The sequence below is a fragment of the Eubalaena glacialis genome, chromosome 2 (genome assembly GCF_028564815.1).
Source record: "Eubalaena glacialis isolate mEubGla1 chromosome 2, mEubGla1.1.hap2.+ XY, whole genome shotgun sequence".
Lineage (NCBI taxonomy): Eukaryota > Metazoa > Chordata > Mammalia > Artiodactyla > Balaenidae > Eubalaena > Eubalaena glacialis.
The window spans coordinates 168,630,877-168,651,524 of NC_083717.1; the positions used below are offsets into that span (position 1 = coordinate 168,630,877).

The 20,648-nt window shown below is 39.1% G+C and overlaps 1 protein-coding gene across 17 annotated transcripts in view; it reads left to right on the plus strand.

Annotated features, from left to right (window-relative positions):
* TTLL5 (tubulin tyrosine ligase like 5) overlaps positions 1-20,648 on the plus strand; it is a 304,948-nt gene that overhangs the window by 65,140 nt on the left and 219,160 nt on the right. For 13 of the 17 annotated variants that reach the window (XM_061181085.1, XM_061181098.1, XM_061181090.1 and 10 more), the window contains 6 exons: positions 4,023-4,104; positions 5,708-5,769; positions 6,941-7,035; positions 9,470-9,511; positions 17,891-18,004; positions 18,280-18,371. In XM_061181085.1, coding sequence (XP_061037068.1) covers positions 4,023-4,104; positions 5,708-5,769; positions 6,941-7,035; positions 9,470-9,511; positions 17,891-18,004; positions 18,280-18,371 — 487 coding nt within the window. The remainder of the gene's footprint in view (positions 1-4,022; positions 4,105-5,707; positions 5,770-6,940; positions 7,036-9,469; positions 9,512-17,890; positions 18,005-18,279; positions 18,372-20,648) is intronic. The other 4 variants (XM_061181089.1, XM_061181096.1, XM_061181093.1 and 1 more) reach the window with 1 other exon arrangement.

Below are 20,648 nucleotides of genomic sequence, written 5' to 3' on the forward strand. Positions count from 1 at the left end.
GGTGCAGTGGTTAAGAATCTGCCTACCAGTGCAGGGGACATAGGTTCGAGCCCTGGTCCGGGAGGATCCCATGTGCCGCGGAGCAACTAAGTCCGTATGCCACAGCAACTGAGCCTGTGCTCTAGAACCCGCGAGCCACAACTACTGAAGTCTGTGCACCTAGAGCCCGTGCTCCACAACGGGAGAGACCACCGCAATGAGAAGCCCGCGCACCGCAGCGAAGAGTAGCCCCCGCTCAGCGCAGCTAGAGAAAGCCCGCGCGCAGCAACGAAGACCCAACGCAGCCAAAAATAAAATAAATTAAAAAAAAAAAAAGACGCTGCTTGAAAGAAATAGGGGGTTAAGCGCGCTAATGTAAAATACGAGGTGGAGTCAGACTTCTTACCATTCACTAGTCACGTTTTCAAGTTTGTTTTGATTTGGCTGGGGGCTGAAGGAAATATATCTCACCAAGGAGAACTTTCTTGAGGAGACATTGTTGAATAAGGTGGTAGCAACAGTCCTTTAAAAATACTTGCTTTTCTGTCACGATGAAGACAACGCAGAGGAACAAAGAAAGTAGCTCTCAGAACTGGAAAAGCCTAGCTTGCCTACACCTTTTAATGACAGGAACACTGGTGTATCTCATCCTGGATACTGAATTTTTGAAATTGTAGACACTGCTGCTAAAACACACAACATTAAAAGGTGAGGAAATTTAATATTCTCAGTACAACCTATTGATACTTTTTACAGTTTAAAATCTTTAATGTCCACAGAAAAGACCAATCATAAGTTAAAAGGGTCATTATAAGGACTCTAGTAGCCTGCCAAGGACCCAAATGCTTTTGATTAAGCTGAGTTGATTGTTGTAAGAGATAAACCTGATACAAATGCTCTCTTTTTCACCCCAATCCTCTCCCCCAGTTCCTGCCTCTCAGGTGAGCTGGGCTTTGCGCTGTGTTGCAGTGCTATCACACACCCCACCCTCAAGTGATGGTAGATCCAAGCCTGGTGCATGTACAGACGTTAGTTAGATTCAAAGCTGATTTTGAGATCGTTTAGCCCTGGTGGGATTTATTCACCTGAGTGAAAATTAAGTTGCACTGTAAAGGGTGTTTTCTCTCTTTGGGTTGTTTTTTTGTTTTTGTTTTTTCCTTTCCCCTTACTTTCCACATTATTGGTTCTCAGCCTTTCAGCTTAGATTCTTGGAATCTGCCTCTTAACTGGGGAGACAGTAAAGTAAATGTGTCGGTTGCTTATTGTGAGGTGTTTAAATAATGGGTCTTATTGATTGTTTTTCTGATTTCAATTTGTGTTCATTTGTGGCTGATTCTGCAAATCTGATCAATATGTGCACCAGTCATTATTCTCACCCCATTCCTTACGCTATTATTATTATTAATAATATTACCACTTTATGAAATAATTGAATCCTGTGCTTCAGCTTTTAAAAGCTGAAGAGAATGTTATTTTTCTTGAATCAGACTCATTATACTTTCTCTGCTTGTGTAATTTTAACATGGATTTGTAGTTTTTGTAATTAGGTTTTTCCTTTTAAATGCCTTTACTAGTGCTGTATCATAGAAAGATTTTTCTCAGATTAAAAGGGGGGAATATACCATGGGATGACTGAAGATCAGGTAAAGAGAATGTACCAGCTATAAAAGCTATGAACGTGCTACCAAAAATAAGATAGGTAAAGGAGCTTTCTTTTCTTTACACCTTTAAAGTATAGCTAATATATGATTTTTGTGTGGTTACATGAAGGTGAATCCTATCTCAGACTCTCTTATAGTTTGTGATTATTTTTTCAAATTAAATGGAATCCTAAATAAGTACTATGGAAACCAACTCCTTCATGCAAACTTTACCTGAGAGAGAATTTGAATATGAATGTCTACCTGAATCTATATTGCCTAAATAGGAATTCTGGATATAGGTTAGCTGAGCATATGGAGATTGACAAATGGTGATTAATAAAGAGAATAGGGGAAGCCAGAGGGAGCTAATAAAGGATCAGAGAGAGAGATGATTCCCCCATGCTCCACAGTGAATAAAAAGTGGTGTGGTGAGGAGGATCCAGGTCTCTAGATCCCATTACACCAGACTTCATGTTCTAGAAGAGAATCTTTGGCACCATCTTTTTAGAAGCCTACATTTGTTCTATGTTTTTGAGAGGATTGAGAAATGGGAAAATCCTTCTTGAAGTAAAGAAATGTGTTTCAAAGTGAATTTCTGGAAAATACCTGGTTGTGTTCCGTGGCTGTGAGCTGTGTGGCTTGTGACCTCTGGTCGAACTGTAAGGAAGCTAGTCTTTTCTCTTGGGAAGAAGGTGTGTGTAAACAGTTTATCTGAGGGACACAGAGTGGGATGTTTGGGAACGAGTGGGGCTTCTGAAAGTCTGATGTATTTGATGTGTGTATACTAAGGAGGACTGTGGAGAGGGCCTCATTTTTTTTTTTCTTCTTTAATATTTATTTATTTGGCTGTTTCGGGATCTTTGTTGCGGCCTGCAGGATCTTTTGTTGCAGTACGCGGGCTTCTCTCTAGTTGTGGCACGCGGGCTCCAGAGCACGCAGGCTCAGCAGTTGCAACACGTGGACTTAGTTGCCCTGCAGCATGTGGGATCTTAGTTCCCCAACCAGGGATCGAACCTGTGTCCTCTGCTTTGGAAGGCAGATTCTTAACCACTGGACCGTCAGGGAAGTCCCCAAGAGGGCCTCATTAATAATAACAATGAGGGACTTCACTGGTGGCTCAGTGGTTAAGAATCCGCCTGCCAATGCAGGGGACACGGGTTTGATCCCTGGTCTGGGAAGATCCCACATGCCATGGAGCAACTAAGCCCGTGCACCACAACTACCGAGCCTGCGCTTTAGAGCCTGCGAGCCACAACTACTGAGCCCGCGCGCCACAACTACTGAAGCCTGCGCTCTCTAGAGCCCATGCGCCGCAGCTAATGAGCCCACGCACTGCACCTACTGAAGCCCACGTGCTCTAGGGCCTGCGTGCTGCAACTACAGAGCCCACCTACTGCAATTACTGAAGCCCACGTGCCTAGAGCCTGTGCTGCGCAACAAGAGAAGCCACCGCAATGAGAAGCCCATGCACCTCAAGGAAGAGTAACCCCTGCTCACTGCAACTAGAGAAAGCCCGCACGCAGCAACGAAGACCCAATGCAGCCAGAAAAAATATAATAATAATAATAATAATAATGAGAGTAAAGTTTGCCAGCTGAGGTTCCAAAGTTAGCCTCTCATCCCTGCATTCTGGGAGAAGAGCCTGCTAATGGTTCTGGCTTTGGTCTTTGTAACAGTTGGGGACTTAGGGGACAAGAATCAGTAAAGAATCCAGAAGCCATGGAAATTTGATCTCTGGCTCCCTCCTTTATGGCTCGTCACAGTCTTGCTCGGCTGCCACTGGCTCCCTCCTTTCTCTTCTGTCTTTCTGTGTTGAGCCAGTGTATTTTATTTTCTATCTTCAAAGAGGAATTAAAACCATAGAGGGGAAAGAATAAATATGTTTTATGCTTGGATGTCTTCTTGACCTAGGTTGCAAAAGTAAGGTCTTGGTTTAAGAAAGTGTGATGGGAAGATCCTAGAGAGGTGCCTTCTGTAGATTTTCCTGTTTTCAGAGTGTGGTGGGGGAAGTAGTGGGGGAGAACAATCTAGAACAAGCCCAAAGCAGCATTGATATTGGATGCACTTGTTGCATTCCTTTTCCTAACATTTTTTTTTTTTACCCTTCTAGACAGCAGCAGAATCATGCTGGTTAACTTCTAGAGTCAGGTCGCTTTCTGTGTAGAGCTCAGGAATGTCAATAGAGTGGATGATAGAAACTGGAGTTTTATAGCATTATTTTCTTATTATCTCTAGAACTTGATTTCTCTTGGACTTGAAAGTTCTCTACTTCTATTGCCTCTTGATACTTAGCAAATTTCTAGGCCTTTGATGGGAGTTGGTTGGATTGAACCTTCCAGATCTTTGTTCGGTTGTGACATGGAAAATGATCTTGTGTATTGTGTTATGTTGTACTTCTAGAACTCTATGGCTTTGACGTGCTCATAGATTCTACTCTGAAGCCATGGTTGTTGGAAGTGAATCTCTCTCCCTCTTTGGCCTGGTAAGTAGTCTATTCCATCAACTAGAAAAGGACAAACCTTCAATAAGCAGCTCTAAAACACTTTTTTTTTTTTTAGTCATTTCTCTTGGCGCTAGGAGATTTTTTTCCCCGTGGTTATTAGATTGAGATGACTAGAATTTCTAAATTTGGGGGATTTGTGGTATATTGTCAGAGTCCATATTGCAACCATGGACCCCTATCTTACTAGTCAATTTGCAATCTCTGTTTACTGTCTTATTGGGCTTCTAAGGGATGCTTCTTTCATTATTATCCCCGGTGCACTCCCTCTTGTGCTCTCTTTTTTTAAGCTTTGTAGGTGTTCTGCTAAGGGTAAAGAAATACATGAGATATTGCATTTCCTTTGCCACCAAAAGTTTATACATACTCTAATCCACATATACCATAAAGGTATAGAGCTGGGCCTAGGGTAGTGTATATAATATCTGGTCCTTTTATCCTGTCCACGTCCTGGTGTTATCCATCCAAGATTAAAGTCTAAAGACTTCAAACAATCTTTAAAAAAATTTTTTTTTAACCTATCTATTGTTTAGAAGAAGGAAAGGAACTTACTTTTCAATACCAGAGAAGATTCTGCTTCTATCTGTGGCTACAGCCAGAGTTTCTGTTAGCTCTGTGCTTCTCTAAACAGCTAAAAACCCAAGAGATTTATGACAGAGACCACCCAGCTGCTGCATTTTTAACGATGAGAAATTTTGGGAAAATGCCAAGTAATCAAATAAAGACAGACTGACTACTTTGTAGGGTGGGAGTTTGGCTTAACCCCAGTAGTAAGGTGTAGAGCTGGATAATACAGATGCTTCAGATGTTGTGCTACACTTTGGTTAAGTCAACGTTTTGCAGATTTCCCTGCAATGTACATCATACAATGTTAGAGAGCCCCGGGATAAGGCATTGGATCCAGCAGCCAGAGGAATCTGGTTTCTGGAGGAACACCTCAACTCCAAAGCCAGCATGGCATCACTGCCATAGGGATGCCCCCCGCTTTTGGACCATGTTGTTTCTGTTTCCATGTGGGTTCCTGCTGCATCATCTGGTGATATTTTGGTATAACTTGTATATTTTTTTTTTTTGCCTTCATTTGCAAGCCTGCAAGCTTAAGAAGATCGATTTAGAATGGAAAATGAAGTGTTAAAAAAAGTACAGAGATAGCCCAAGTTTCTTCTCTTGCATATGAATGTGATTTGACTATCACAGCAGTAAAAAAAAAAAAAATTGAACGATGGGCACACTCATAAAAGAGCATATTAAAATTCTGAACCTCTCAAATCCACAGTGATAGTGAAGCAGTGTTATGACCTGTGCAAAATTTGAATTGCACAATACCTTCTGGAATAAAAAGATTGCATTTCAGGGGATAAGCGCCTTAGAGCTGGGCCTGCCTTGTAGAGGATGAGTTTGATGCCAGGCTTTTATTTCTAGAATTTTTGCCCAGATGTTTTTTTTCCCCCCATGGATTTGATGTGCTTTATGTGTATCTCCTCATTGACATTTGGTAGCTTTGCTGTATTAAGGCCTGTTAGGGGCAGCTATTCTGTTAGCCTATAAAATTATTGATTGCTCTTTTCTTTCTTTGTTCTGTTAGTGATGCACCTCTGGACCTAAAGATTAAAGCCAGTATGATTTCAGATATGTTCACTGTTGTAGGTGAGTAGTAGTGTTTTCTGAAAACTCATATAAAAGTTAAGCAGTGCATCCATTTTGTCAGGTTCTGTAGGTGTTGCCAACTAGCAGTTTCTCAGCCATGCTAAATGTTTTGTACTAAAAAATTATATTTTCAGGGAAGTGTTTATATGTTTCTACTCCCCCTGGCTCCATCCTGCCCTGAGGCTGAACCACAACTAGGGCTGAGACCTAATTCCTGGGGCACAGGAATTAGGAGCTGAGGAAGAGAATTAAGTAAAGATCTGGAGAAAATATATTTTTCTCTGAGCTGAGATAGTGAAACCCACTGAAGAGGCTTTGTTACGAAGGAGCCTGGCTGTGTTTCTGCTAGGCAGTCTCTACTGGTGTCAGCACTCTTCTGTAGTGGTTATAACTGAAGCAGCCAAGGAAGAAATCCCTTTCTGAGTAGATAAGCCAAAACTCTGAGATGGAGATGGGCAGCCAGGTGGGTATGTTGTGGGTTTGGGGTTGTTGTTGTTTTAAGTACTCTAAAAAGACATGATAAAATACACTTGAAATGAACTAGCACTTGGTATACCAGCAAATGCTGTAAAACTTTGCTACCGTATTCTCCTTAGATGAGAATTTGCTTCCTTTTAGGAAATAAGTGAAATTGGCCCAAGCCTAATTTCTTAAGCAATGGGTAATCTACAAAGCCCATTGTGGAAGTTGCCAATAGACCACCTTTAGCAGTTCCAGAAGTGGATCCTATAACAGGACAAGACCCCTCACTTGCTTCTGGATTCTCCTGGTAAAAACAACATTATTTTCCAGTCACCATCCAGGAAGCCACTTTGAAATAACTTGTCTTTATTAACAACTGTGTGTTTTTAAATGGTGGTTTGCACTTTTACTCTGAAGTTCATCAAAAGTCTACATCTCTTTTTCCATCAGTATCACATTTCGGTTCCCCAACTCCCCAAGGAAGGCTGATTTATCTGCATATTTTCCTTTCTTGTTTGCTCCAGTTGTGGTGGTTCGAAATTCAAGTGGAGTATGTGTATGGGAGAGTCATGCCTAAACCTCCTGGGGATGGATCTCTGTAATATTTATGACAGTGAAACTGAGTTTGTCCATCTAAAGGAAAGGTGCAGCTAAATCTGCTAATTTCTTAGAAAATGGGAGGTTTTAATATTTCCCATTCCCCATTCAGGGTTTGTATGTCAAGATCCTGCCCAGCGGGCATCAACCCGGCCAATTTATCCCACCTTTGAGTCTTCCAGGCGAAACCCTTTCCAGAAACCTCAGGTAAGCAAATTCAGCAACAGGAAGCCCCAAGGAAGCTTTTTGCAAAGTGGCAGCTGTTGTCAATGAGTGAGCAGAAGCGCTATGATTATAAGGTCACTTACAGCCGGAGAATTGGGGGACCATTCTAGACAGGAGGCAGTTGTATTCAGCCACAGCTAATAGCTTATACTTTTAATGCTTTCAAACCAACTTACTCTCTGCTTTTTTCTTTCTTTTCTTTTGGCTTCTTTTTTCATTGTCTTTTCCTTTTTTCTTTTTCTCTCTTTTTAAAAATCACTTTCTGTTTTCTCAAATTGATATGCTCATAAACAAGGCACAGAGAGGGAATCTACAAATTCCTCGTCATTACTCTGCTGTATTCTTTTTGATCTTCAGACTAGCTTCGCAGAGAAGATGCTCAATTGAAGTAATATCTTCTCTACGTGTGAGTCTCTTCACAGGGACCCTCAATGATCATGAGGTGTTGATTGAAGTTAAATGAGATAAATGCCTGCAGAAAGCTGTGCATGGGTGTCTGAAACATCATCTGACCCAGTGTGGCTCCAGTCTGTGTACTCTGCATTTTTGTTCCAGTTAAACCAATCAGCTCATCATTCTGCCTGCCTATTCCATCATCTGATCAGTCCCCGCCCATCTAGACCTGGCTAGTTTCCACTTGTGTTTCTTTGCCTCTAACGTTTCTTCTTATCCAGAAGGTCCACTTTCCTCCTGTCTTCCCATCTGGATTGATTACCTCATCTGCTCAGAAGTTTGGAGATCGTTTCTTATTAAATCCATTCCACTCTGTCATGACCTTTTCTTTTCATTGCAGCATTATTTACTGGTTCTTTATTGCGTTGTTTTGCATTCATTGACTTGTTGCCTTTAAATTGTCCAGTACTCCTCTGCTAGATTGTCAGCTCTTTGAGGGCAGGAACAGCTGCTGCTTCTCCCTGTCCCTCCCCTTTCCCTTACTTCGCCCCTCCTATGTTCCCCCTACCTCCACTTTAGCCCTCCACCTCTCCCTTTTTTCCCTCCCACTTCTCTTCCTTTTGCTTGCTGGTCTCATGTAGATTACTGCTACTTCTGTTTGCTAAGCTTATGTACCATTATTTATTCACATAACTTTTCATTAGAACAGGGTTTGCAAACTCACATGCCTCTAGGGGCTTCAGAGAGACAATGTAAAAGGGTAACTAGGGCCAGGTATGATACAGCTAAGAGGGCTGTGACTGCAGTAAACTGGGCAGTGCATGCTTCCTATCAAAAGGGCAGCTCTTTTACTTAAGTGCTCTGGCTGATCATTGCCATGCGTGAGTGTGGGCCAAGTGTTGTTAGATCTTCCTACTGTCAAGAGAAATCAGAAATCTTATTTTAAAATACTGGCAACAAGAGTTCAGTTTAAAAAATAATACTTTGCAGATGAAACATAGCATGTCCTTGAGCTGGATTCAGTTTATTGGTTGCCTGTGACCTCTTGCCTTAGAATTATTCCCTATTAGCATTAGTGCTGTGGTGTGGAACAGGGTGAACTGTATTTTAAGGGATATTATCTTAGATTAGAAGTGAAACCAGGCAACAGGGTTGTACTTGATCAGTACATCACAGATCAAAGGGTTTTCTTTAATTTTTTTTTTTTAAATTGCTTTACAATGGTGTGTTAGTATAATTGCTTTACAATGGTGTGTTAGTTTCTGCTTTATAACAAAGTGAGTCAGCTATACATATACATGTATCCCCATATCTCCTCCCTCTTGCGTCTCTCTCCCACCCTCTCTATCCCACTCCTCTAGGTCACAAAGCACCAAGCTGGTAGAGGGTTAACCTAGGCGTAGGAAAACTGAATTTAGGCAATCGCGTTCCTTTGCAAATTGTTTTCTGCAGTGTCTGTGGCAAGAGCCACAGGACTGTGTATAAAGGATTACGAATGTTTCTGTGCATCTTTAACAGTTTCTGCAAGTTCCACTCTAGGAGTAGCTGTATGTCAATCTTGGAAGAATTGATCCCTTTTCTTAGCTTGCCTGTCAGCTTTTACTGGTGACTCTTTGCACGTAGTGGAGACTCTATTCACTGTTTGTTCTGCTTACTGGTAGGTAATGGCATGACTTCATCCATGAGCAGTCCACAGGACACTTACTTAAAGGCTAAAGAAGCTATAGATTACATGTACTGTGTGAGACCATTTTATCGGGTAGAATAGTTAACTTCAGGATCTTCAGTACGTGACAGTAGGATCGAGTTCTCAGTGGTGAGAAGGTGAAACTGGAATGGTTATACCTCAGGAGAATGCAGTGTGAACAATAATAAATGCTCTAATCTTTTGACCACAAAATATAGGGCTTTGGCTTTTGCTGTCTGCTTGAAGATTATTTTTGTCACCATAGATGTAGGAGTTGGAAAATACAGGCGTGTTAGGAAAAGATAAGGCTTTATTCCATTTTTCTGTCTTTTATAGCGTCCAGTATCTGCACAGTTTCAGTCATCAAGCACCAAACAGGTAAGTTGTGGATCGTTTGGAGATTTCATTCAAATTTTTATCTCCATTCCCCAAATGAAAAGCCATTTAGCTTCACTGTTTCACAGTACATATTTCACGCACCTGCTTTTTGAACAGTTTAATAATGTAAAATAGAATAAGTGAAAGTGAATGCACAGAGATCTTTTTGGATGTAGTATATAAGAGTAGAGGTTGCAGGAATTTATGAATCCTCTTTTTCTGATGGTGATTATGCTGTGATAGAGGCAGTTGAATTTAAATGATGAACAGAGATTGGAGGCATATCTCTTGTTCTGACCAAAATATTCCAGAAAAGAAATATCATAGTGCACAAGTAACCTTTCATTTGTTCAGACATCTTATGAAACATACCGTTGTCAGTAGCTTAATATTGGAAATGTTTTCACATTGGGTATTGGGCTGTATTTGAGTTTTTTAACAGATGACTTTTCTTACATGTAGTGATTTGCAGTTTTATGAATCTTAGAAACTCTGCCACATTTAGTGTCTCAGATGCTACCTTTAAAATAAAGACAAAATATGTTATCTCAGTCTCTTAATGATGAGCATTTGTCCTCTTTCTATTCTTGTTAGCAGTATGTGAGATAAACTGTCACTTTCTTCTATGCAGATTTTTTTTTTTAACATCTTTTGAAGTGATAGGATAGCAGCGAGGGTACTGCTCCTGCTATTTGATGCTTTGATATGAGTGATGTAGATATTCTCATTTATAAGTGTGTCACTTGCAATTATTAGTTCTTTAGTAAAAAGCTCCAATATATTTATTTTGGCATTTGTAGATACAGTTTCTGGTAAGCTTGGAAGCTTGAATTATAACTTTCTTAGCTACTGTTTTTGATAAAGTGATTTACATGGTTTATATGAATCCAAGAAATGAAAAAAGGACTCACTGGCTGTGTTGTCTAGTATTTGGTAACTGATTAGTATGGTTTTGTAACACAAGTTTTGTTGTTTAGTTGGTAGAATTCAAAACTCTGTAATAGCGTTTTGTATTTAGCAGGTACCTAAGTGTGCAAGCTGCTCTCCGTGGCAAACAAAAACCAAGGCTGTTGACTTCAAAGAGCTTACACTCTAAATATCTCTTGACCTAGCCTATTTAAGGAGAACATTAAAGTACTGTTTCATAGCCTTCTGAATTTGACTCCAAAGAAGTGTCTTTGACACGGAAATCTAATCTTAATGTCCCATTACTCATTTTAATTCTATTCCACCTAGCTCCATTGCTTGAATTGCCATAAGTTGCAAATAACCTGTGGACGAGCAAGGCCTCTCTTTAGTGGTTATTTATTTCAGCACTGCTCACGTGACACAAAGGCTTTCTGGCTTTATTCAGCCAACCGTAAATGTACTGAATTCTTCGACTCTTACTGTCCTTTGCAATGTTCTACCTTGTCCCTGTCTTTCTGTTAATGAAGCACTCTCAAATCCACAGTGGTTTCATCAGAGCTAAGTGAGAAAAGAGAAGAAACTCTCTGCTCTGGCCATTTAGACTGTGTAAACTTTTCTTTTTCTGGTGGTGTCAGATTGTGAAGTCACAGTTTTTTGCTTGTTGTCTGATGATTCCTTTTTAATCCATTATCTCTTTCTACATTTCTCCCTTCCCTTGAATACCTATGGTTCAACATTTTTCACGCACCAGAAATTACATTTCAGTGTTCAAGCAAGTGATATGGTTTTGTGGAAAGAATGAGGACTTTGAAGTCAGATAGACCTGGGTTCAAATTTGAGCTCTGCCAGTAACTGTTAGACCTTGGGCATGTTCCCTTACGTCTCAGGCTCACTTCCCACATCTGTCAAATGAGGATAGTAATATGTACATGGAGTTATGCTGAGAAAGGAATGATCAAACGTAGGTAAAATATTTGGGATACTTTTGGACACATAGTTTACCCTCAGAAGATTTAGTCTCCTTCATACTTCTGAGTACTGTTTTGATTTCCCTTTTTGCATTGTCAGTATCTGGTGTTATTTTGATATTCATTTATCTATAGTCATGTCTTTTCACATTTACTGTCATCAACAAATGCAAATCAACCCAATTAATTAATTAATTAATTAATTAATTATTCATCCTCCCAGACATCAATACAGATTGTAAATAATGCTTAATCTGTACCCGATCACTTCCTAACTTGATTCACTGCTTCTTATCTTATCCTACAGTTGCATCTTTTAACTGTGTTCAGCTTTTGTTGGTGTATTTTATTTATTATATCATGATACTAAGTCCTGATTGGAAATATAATTTAAAATAAAAATTATATGAAGTTTTCACAAATGCTTCTCTAAAATCCAAAGACATTAAATATATTTGCTCTATTCCCCCTTTTTGTTATTTTGTCCTAAATAACAAAATTATAAAGCATGTTTTAAAATAAATAAAGCAGTCTCTGTACTACTATTCTTTATGAGCCCATTAAACTCTAAATGTTTATGGATTTTTTTCTTGTAATATTTGTTCCATTATTTTACTAGGGATTCAAGTTAGACTTACCAGGTGGTAATCACCAGGAGCATACTTCTTAAATTTTTGAAGATTGGTACCTCATTTGTTTTTTTTCTAATCCTCTGGTACCTCTCCTCAGTTCTTCATGATTTTTCAAACATAATTGTAAGTGGTTTTGGTAAGTTTTTTTTGTTTTTAAAGCCAGTTCTGTTAATAGCAAGATGCATGTCTCTCAGACCTGCTGACTTACATTTATTACAGATTTTCAGATGCTGCATATCTTTTTTTTAATGATTCAGCACCTCTTTTTTTTTTTTTTAATTTATTTTATTTTATTTTTATTTTTGGCTGCGTTGGGTCTTCGTTGCTGCACGTGGGCTTTCTCTAGTTGCGGCGAGCGGGGGCTGCTCTTTGTTGTGGTGCGCGGGCTTCTCGTTGCAGTGGCTTCTCTTGTTGTGGAGCACGGGCTCTAGGTGCGCGGGCTTCAGTAGTTGTGGCTCGTGGACTCTAGAGCGTAGGCTCAGTAGTTGTGGCGCACGGGCTTAGATGCTCCGCGGCATGTGGGATCTTCCCGGACCAGGGCTCGAACCCGTGTCCCCTGCATTGGCGGATTCCTAACCACTGCGCCACCAGGGAAGCCCCTGCATATCTTTTTTTACTGTAACACAAACCTACTTACTTGCTTTCTTTTTTTTTTTCCCCCCTAATTTCAAAGTAGTACACTTCCGGTTATCATTATATGTAAGCCTTCTCTATTAGCCATTTTTGGTCTGTTTCCACCCAGATTTATTCATATGTGGTTTTTTTGGTTCATTTTCTTTTGTTTGATAGCACTGATTCATTTTGCTTTTTAAACTTGACTTGACTTTTTATTTTCGGAGTGGCAAGATGCATCACATATAAATTGAGCTATTTCTAGTCCATGTATTTTTAACACAGAATTCTAAACTTTGTAAAGTTGAATTGGGAGGCTTTTTATTCTTTGTATGTGTTCTCTGTCAAGCAGATTTTTTTTTGCCCCTCAATTTTGATATCTTTGAGGATACCTCATCTTTTTTTTTCATATTCTACCTTTTGTCCAGTTCTCCTTACTGGTACTTGTCAGCTTTCTTTAGGGTGAGAACCATTTTTCTGATTCAACACCTGTTTCTTACTGCTGTGAGTGGGGGCAGGTGATTCCCTGTCTCAATAGTTTCACATTCTCAGCCAGTTCTTCCCTAGCAATGAAGGTTAGATGCGTATTGGTTTCTTCTCTGGGTATATTTCTGAGTCCTACGTTGTACTAATGATAATTTAACAACTTTGATGCATGTTGCCTGGTAGAATTCTTACTGAGACAGTTTAAAGTCTATCTGAGAACCCAGTAGTTTAAATCTTGTGTCATCTAGCCAGGGGCAATGGTTCCCTTTAAGTTTAGAGGAGCTTTATTTCCTTAGTGTATTTAGTCAATCCATTGGAATATGTGGATTTATTCTATCTACTACCCAGAGAACATAGCTGAGCTGATGTGCCCAAAGTCAAAACCACAGAATGGCTTGTATTTGAACTGCTTTGCTCTTGTTTTTGACAGTCCTGATGGCCTTTCAAATCATTCTGATTCCTTTTTTTTTGCTTTTGCTTTGCTTTTAATTTCCAAGTATCTCCTTGGCACTCATAAGCATTTCTGTTTTTTTTTTCTTTTTTTTTCATTATTATCCTTTCTTCTCCCCTTTTCCCTCTGCTTTTCCCCTCAGCTGTGTCTATAATTCATTTGTTAAGAGCTCATTTCATTAATAAATATTGGTAGGATTCAACCAGTGGTCTAGGATAGTAATGCTTCGTTGTTCCTGTATAAATACATTCCTGTATAAACCAGTACAGCAGATATTATGTAGATTAAAAAAATTCTCTCGGACTTCCCTGGTGGTACAGTGGTTAAGAATCCGCCTGCCAATGCAGGGGACATGGGTTCGAGCCCTGGTCCGGGAAGATCCCACATGCCACAGAGCATCTAAGCCCGTGTGCCACAACTACTGAGCCTGTGCTCTAGAGCCCACAAGCCACAACTACTGAGCCCATGCACCTACAGCCTGTGCTCCACAACAAGAGAAGCCACCACAATGAGAAGCCCGCGCACTGCAACGAAGAGTAGCCCCTGCTCTCCACAACTAGAAAAAGCCTGCGCACAGCAACGAAGACCCAGCACAGCCAAAATAAATAAATAAATTTATAAAAAAAAAAAAAAATTCTCTCATCTCAAATTTATTGAAAAGCTGAGATTGACAAAATATTTTTGACTTTCTAGTCTGATTATTTTCCACTGGCTTCCCCAAAGACACAGGAAACCTGGGTGGATTTTAGAGAGGCATATGAGATACCTAGACTTTGAGAGCTACAGCTTTTCATATTTTTCTCCCTCTCAGCCTTCTTAATAGTTGACATTGAAGTAAATAGGTGAAGAGATTAAAGGAGTTTCTAGCCACATTTTTTTTTTCTCTCTTGGAGTAACATTGGCCTTTTCTTTGCGCTCTGGTGGTATTTGTGGCAGTAAAAGAATAAAGCAGTCGGTTTATGGGCGTTAACAGCTGGAGCATTCACCTAACAAGCACCATTACCCCTCCTTTTTCTAACCTCCCAAATGCCCCAGCCAGGAGCACCTGCTTGAACTCCTACACACCCCACCCAAATAGCCCTCATGTAGGCACACAGTGGCTAGAGTTAGGACTGTAGACTGTGAGTAACACAAGAGTGGTTGTGAATGTATGTAGGAGACAAGTCTTCAAAAATGACAGGCAGAGTTTTGGAGTGCTAATTCATTGTTTGGGGGAGCAGGTTTAGATGAATAGAGGAAGATTGCAACATCATTATAATAGTCTCAATCTCTGGAAGCCAGGAATATCATTCCATCGTGAAGCAGTTCCACAAAGATGAAAATTAGGTCCTAGAAAATAATAAATAAATAATAAATAAGCAATAAATAAGCAAACAGAAAAAACCCCTAACGATGAAAAAACAGATAAGAGACTGAACCAACAAAAACAAAACAAAAAGACAAAAAAAAGGAAAATAATTTTTAAAAAATTGGATGTGCTCATTAGATGTTATACAGTAGTGACTTGATCCATGTTCTTATAAATATGACCATTCCTTAAAACTATTCTGATAGGTAATAACTATTTCTTAAAATATTTTTTCTTATTAACCTGGTAATACAGTTAGTTTATCAGCATTTTAAAATAACATTCTTTCTATTTTAAAATGCTTAATCTTTATTTTTATTACATCATTAAAATGAATGCTTACTTCATATTGTCTTCTTTCACAATTCCAGAGGACTTCAAGATATTCTTAAATAGTGTGAAGTGATAAGGCAGCTTGACTTTGGAGGATTTACTGCCAGGGGCTTTCTGATCAAAGCCAGGCTGTCACATGTGAGGTAGATAAGTCTTTTTAGCAAACAGTAAGTAGTGTGTGAAGATGACAAAAGTCCTCAAAACATCCATTTAATATTTTGGCTTTTCCAAGTTATGTGCTAAATAAGAAGTCACACTTTAAAAATTTTTTGAAATAATTCTATTACTTATATTGATTCCCTTCTTAAACCTTTAAGCATTCTTCTTGATTTCCAACATGCGCTGTATAATATATTTCCAGAGATCAGAAGGGAGTTAAATTTTTTCCCAAAATCCTCTTCAAAGTTTAATTCTAACCATGGTTGATCTACGTGTCAGCACATTATTCATTTATTTATTTGTTCAAAAAACATTTATTGATCTCCTGCTCCATGCCAAGTACTGTTCTAGATGCTGAAGATACCACAGGAAAAGCTAAAAAGATAAAAGTTCCTACCTTCACTTGGTGGTTATATCTGCTGATTTCGTGGTTTTTCTTCCATGGAGTTGCCTATCAGAAAATCTGTGTTTTGTAACTCCATGCTAGCTTTGAAGATTAGTATATATTGGTCTCCCTTGTGTCCAAAGGTAAAGCCATTCATGGTTGTTTATGTACAGGTGTGCATTAGTCTGCGTGGGCAGCCATAACAAAATACCATAGACTGGGTGGCTTAAACCACAGAAACTTATTTCTCACAGTTCTGGAGGCTGGGAAATCCAAGATCAAGGTGCTGGCAAGGTAGGTTTTGTTCTGAGGCCTCTTCTTTTGGCTTGTAGATGGTCACCATCTTGCTGTGTGCTCACATGACCTCCTTGTGCTTGCTCAGGCAGAGAGAGAAAGAGAGAGAGAACAAGCTCTCTGGTGGCTCTTCTTTTTTTTTTTTTTTTTTTAATTAATTTATTTTTTTTTGGCTGCGTTTGGTCTTCGTTGCTGCACGCGGGCTTTCTCTAGTTGTGGCGAGCGGGGACTACTCTTGCTGTGCGCGGGCTTCTCATTGCGGTGGCTTCTCTTGTTGCGGAGCACGGGCTCTAGGCCAGTGGGCTTCAGTAGTTGCAGCATGTGGGCTCAGTAGTTGTGGCTTGCGGGTTCTAGGGCACAGGCTCAGTAGTTGTGGCGCATGGGCTTAGTTGCTCCGCGGCATGTGGGATCTTCCCGGACCAGGGCTTAAACCCGCGTCCCCTGCCTTGGCAGGCGGATTGTTAACCACTGCACCACCAGGGAAGCCTGGTGGCTCTTCTTTAAAGGGTATTAATCCCATCAGACCAGGGCCTCACCCTGATGTCCTCATCTGACCCTAATTACTTCCCAAAAGCCCCATCCCCACATACCATCACATTGTGGGGGTTAGGGCTTCAACATAGGAATTTTGGGGCAACACAAACATTTAGTCCATAACAATGAGTATTGCTGAAAATGTCAAAAGTTAGTTGTCAAAAAGCCTTTCCATAGATTTTGGATACAAAGAGAGAAATAAACAATGGTTCTGGACAGTAGGACTTCTTCTGTCTGGTCAGAGTTACCTCCAGGACTCTAGAGAGACAAATTGTACCCCCATTTCTTGGATTATTCCTTATTCTTCGTACTTGGCAGATTTATTTGTCTTATTTTATCAGTCATCTTTTTCAATAATAGTGTGTTCTCATGCTTCATACTATCTGATTTCCTTTGTTACCTTTGTATTTCTCTGCTCCCATAACATCAAAATCTCTTAAAACTTTTGTTCTCCAACAGCCTTCCTGATCATCATTCAGAAGCTGAAGTAGCCAGATCATCTTTGGGGATCCATAAGGAACATGACCCACTTGGCTGCCTCCTTGGAGTACCCAAGGCAGTCATCCTAGATCCAGTCTCTTGTAGTCTAGCAACTACAGTGTTTCTCAAGTTGTAGCCTTTTGCTCACAGCTCTCTTCTGTGTCACTGATAACTTTCATCTCAATATTTCCCCCCTCAAGTTCTAAAACATCCCACTGTCCAACTTTTTCATCTGTGACATAATAGATCGCTCCTGTTTCTCGGTCTTTTTTTTTTTTTTTTTTTTTATTTATTTATTTTTATTTTTTGGCTGTGTCGGGTCTTCATTGTGTGTTTTTCTGTCTTATGTCTTACTTTTCCTAACTTTACTTCCCCAGTGCTGAAAAGAATATAGTTACTTACTGAAATAAATACATATTTAATCTTACGTTGAGGTTATTTTCAGATTTTTTTCCCATATCTTTCAAACTATTAAATGTACTCTAAAACCAAGATTAGGAATAAGTACTAGCTTACAAAGCCATGTGGACATCTTTCTTTCTTTTTTTTATTTGTATCTCTCTCAACCCATAGTGTTTTCCTACTATTCTTTTTTCTCTTCTTTCTTTGAGTTTACTGGCTTTCATCTATTTCCCAGGGTTTCAGACTAAGAGATCAATTACAGAAAATGGGCTTTGGATTTGAGCTTATACATATTATGAAACATAATGGTGTTGAGGGACTGACTAGAGGGAAATGAAGAAAGATGATGAAAAGATATTTTTGTTTTTCTTTTTTCTTCTCCTTAGCGTTGCCGTCCACTCTCTGCCAGTGACGCGGAAATGAAAAACCTTGTGGGCTCAGCACGGGAGAAGGTGCCGGGGAAGTTAGGTGGTTCTGTGCTTGGTCTGTCAATGGAGGAGGTAAAGATAACTCCATTTCAGGCCTTTATGGGTTAACATAGGCTTCAGTGAAAATTAGTGAGTGATTCGTAATATTCATGACCAACTCATATCTTATACTGAACATGGGAGAAATAGCTTCTCAAAAAAACAGCATCTTAAATGGAATTAATTTCTGCCTTCATGCTTCTTTTGTATTCTCGGTTCATAACTCTCTTCCTCTGTCCTGTTACCACATGGATTACAATTTTTAAAATAGGTACTCATTTTATTTTATTTTCTCTTCCTCCATGTAGATCAAAGTTTTACGGAGGGTGAAGGAAGAGAATGATCGGAGAGGTGGATTTATTCGCATATTCCCTACATCAGAGACATGGGAAATATATGGGTGAGGTGACTACCTTTTTTTAAAATCTGTACTTCAGGTCAAGAGAATTGGATTAATTGTGACACAGTATCATCACTGCTCTCCACATGGTGCCTTTCTTACATTTTTTGTTTATTTATTTATGACAGTATGAATATTACTCAAGCCTGCATTATTCCTCCCTTTTTTCTAGTTCCCTTCCTCCTTCCTAACTGCCCCCTAACCCAGGGTTAGACACTGTCCTAAATTTTGTGGTTATCATTACCTTGATTTGAAAATAAAAATTGGTTTATCATCTATATGTGTGCTTAAACAGTAAATTGCTTATTTTTAATCATCTTTGAGATCAAGTTTACATGCAGCAGCTTCCATTGTAAGTTTGATGATGAATTTTGACAAATACAGACATCAATTTAATCACCACAATTAAGATATATAACATTCCATTACCTCCAGATGTCCTCTCGTGACCCTTCACAGTGAGTCCCCCCATTACCGTGAGCCTCAAACATCTACTGACTTGCTTCATATCACTATAGTTTTTCTAGAATTTTATATAAATAGAATCATACAGTATATATTTTTTGATGTCTGGATTCTTTTGTTTGGCATAATGTTTTTGAGAATTATCCGTGTTGTTGTGTGAAACAGTAGTAGTTCATTCCTTACTATTGTTATGTACTATTTCATTGTATGAATATAGCACAATTTGTTTATCCATTCACCTGTGTGGAATATTTGGATTGTGTCCAGTTTTGGGCTGTTCTGAAGAAAGCTGCTATTATGAACATTTATGTACAAGTCTCTGTGCAGATATATGATTTTATTTTTCTTGGATAAATACCTAGGGGTGGAATAGGTGGGTCCTATGAAAAGGGATAAGAGATAGAACCATTTTACATTTTGCCAACGATGAATGAGAGTTCCATTTGCTTCCCATCCTTGCCAACACTTGGTATTGTCAGGCTTTTTAATTTTAGGCATTCTAGTGTGTGTGTAGTGTTTCTCTGTAGTTTTAATTTGCTGTTCTCTGATTAATAATGATATTGAGCATTCATGTGCTATGGGCCATTTGTGTATCTTCTTTTTTCCATTTTAAATTTTAAGATTTTTATCTTTTTATTATTGTGTTATAAAAGGCTCTTGATACGAGTCCTTTCCCAGATATTTACATTATAAATATTTTCTCAAAGTCTGTGGCTAGCTTTTTCTTTTTTATAACAGTGGCTTTCAAAGAACAGAAGTTTTAAATTTCAATGAAGTCCAATTGACCAATTTTTTTTTTTTGTGAGTTTTTTTTTTTTAATTTTATTTATTTATTTATTTATTTATGGCTGTGTTGGATCTTCGTTTCTGTGCGAGGGCTTTCTCTAGTTGTGGCAAGCGGGGGCCACTCTTCATCGCGGTGCACGGGCCTCTCACTATCGCGGCCTCTCTTGTTGCGGAGCACAGGCTCCAGACGCGCAGGCTCAGTAATTGTGGCTCACGGGCCCATTTGCTCCGCGGCATGTGGGATCTTCCTGGACCAGGGCTCGAACCCGCATCCCCTGCATTGGCAGGCAGATTCTCAACCACTGCGCCACCAGGGAAGCCCTGACCAATTTGTTTTTAAGGTTTATGCGTTTCGTGTTTTCTAAGAAATCTTTACCAATGCCAACTTCACAAAGCTTTTTCTCTTTTGTTTTCTTCTAGAAGTTTTGTAATTTTGGCTTTTATATTTAGGTCTATGATATGTATTGATTTAATTTTTATGTGTGGTGTGAGGTAAGGGTTGACATCCATTTCCTTCCATATGGATGTCCATTTGCTCCAGCACCACTTTTTGAAATTACGTTATTGAATTTAACTTGGCATCTTTGTTGAAAGTTAACTGAAATATATATGTATGTATATTTCTAGACTTATTCATTTTCACTGATCTACGTGTTTGTCTTAATATCTGTAGCTTTATACTAAGTCTTGAAATTAGGTAATGTAAGTCTTCCAACTTTGTTCTTTTTCAGAAGTATTTTGACTATTTTGTGTCCTTTGTATTTCCAAAGAAATTTTAAAATTTCTTTGTCAATTTCTACACAAAAGTCTGCTGACTTTTGATGGACATTGCATTGAATGTATAGATTAATTTTGGGTTAGTGGATATTTCAGTAATGTTGAATTTTCCAATCCATGAGCATGATATATCTCTCCATTTATTTAGGTCTTCTTTGATTTCTGTTAGCAATGTTTTATAGTGGTTTCCAGTGTAAAGATCTTGAACATGTTATTAAACTTATCACTTAGTATTTCATGCTTTTGGAT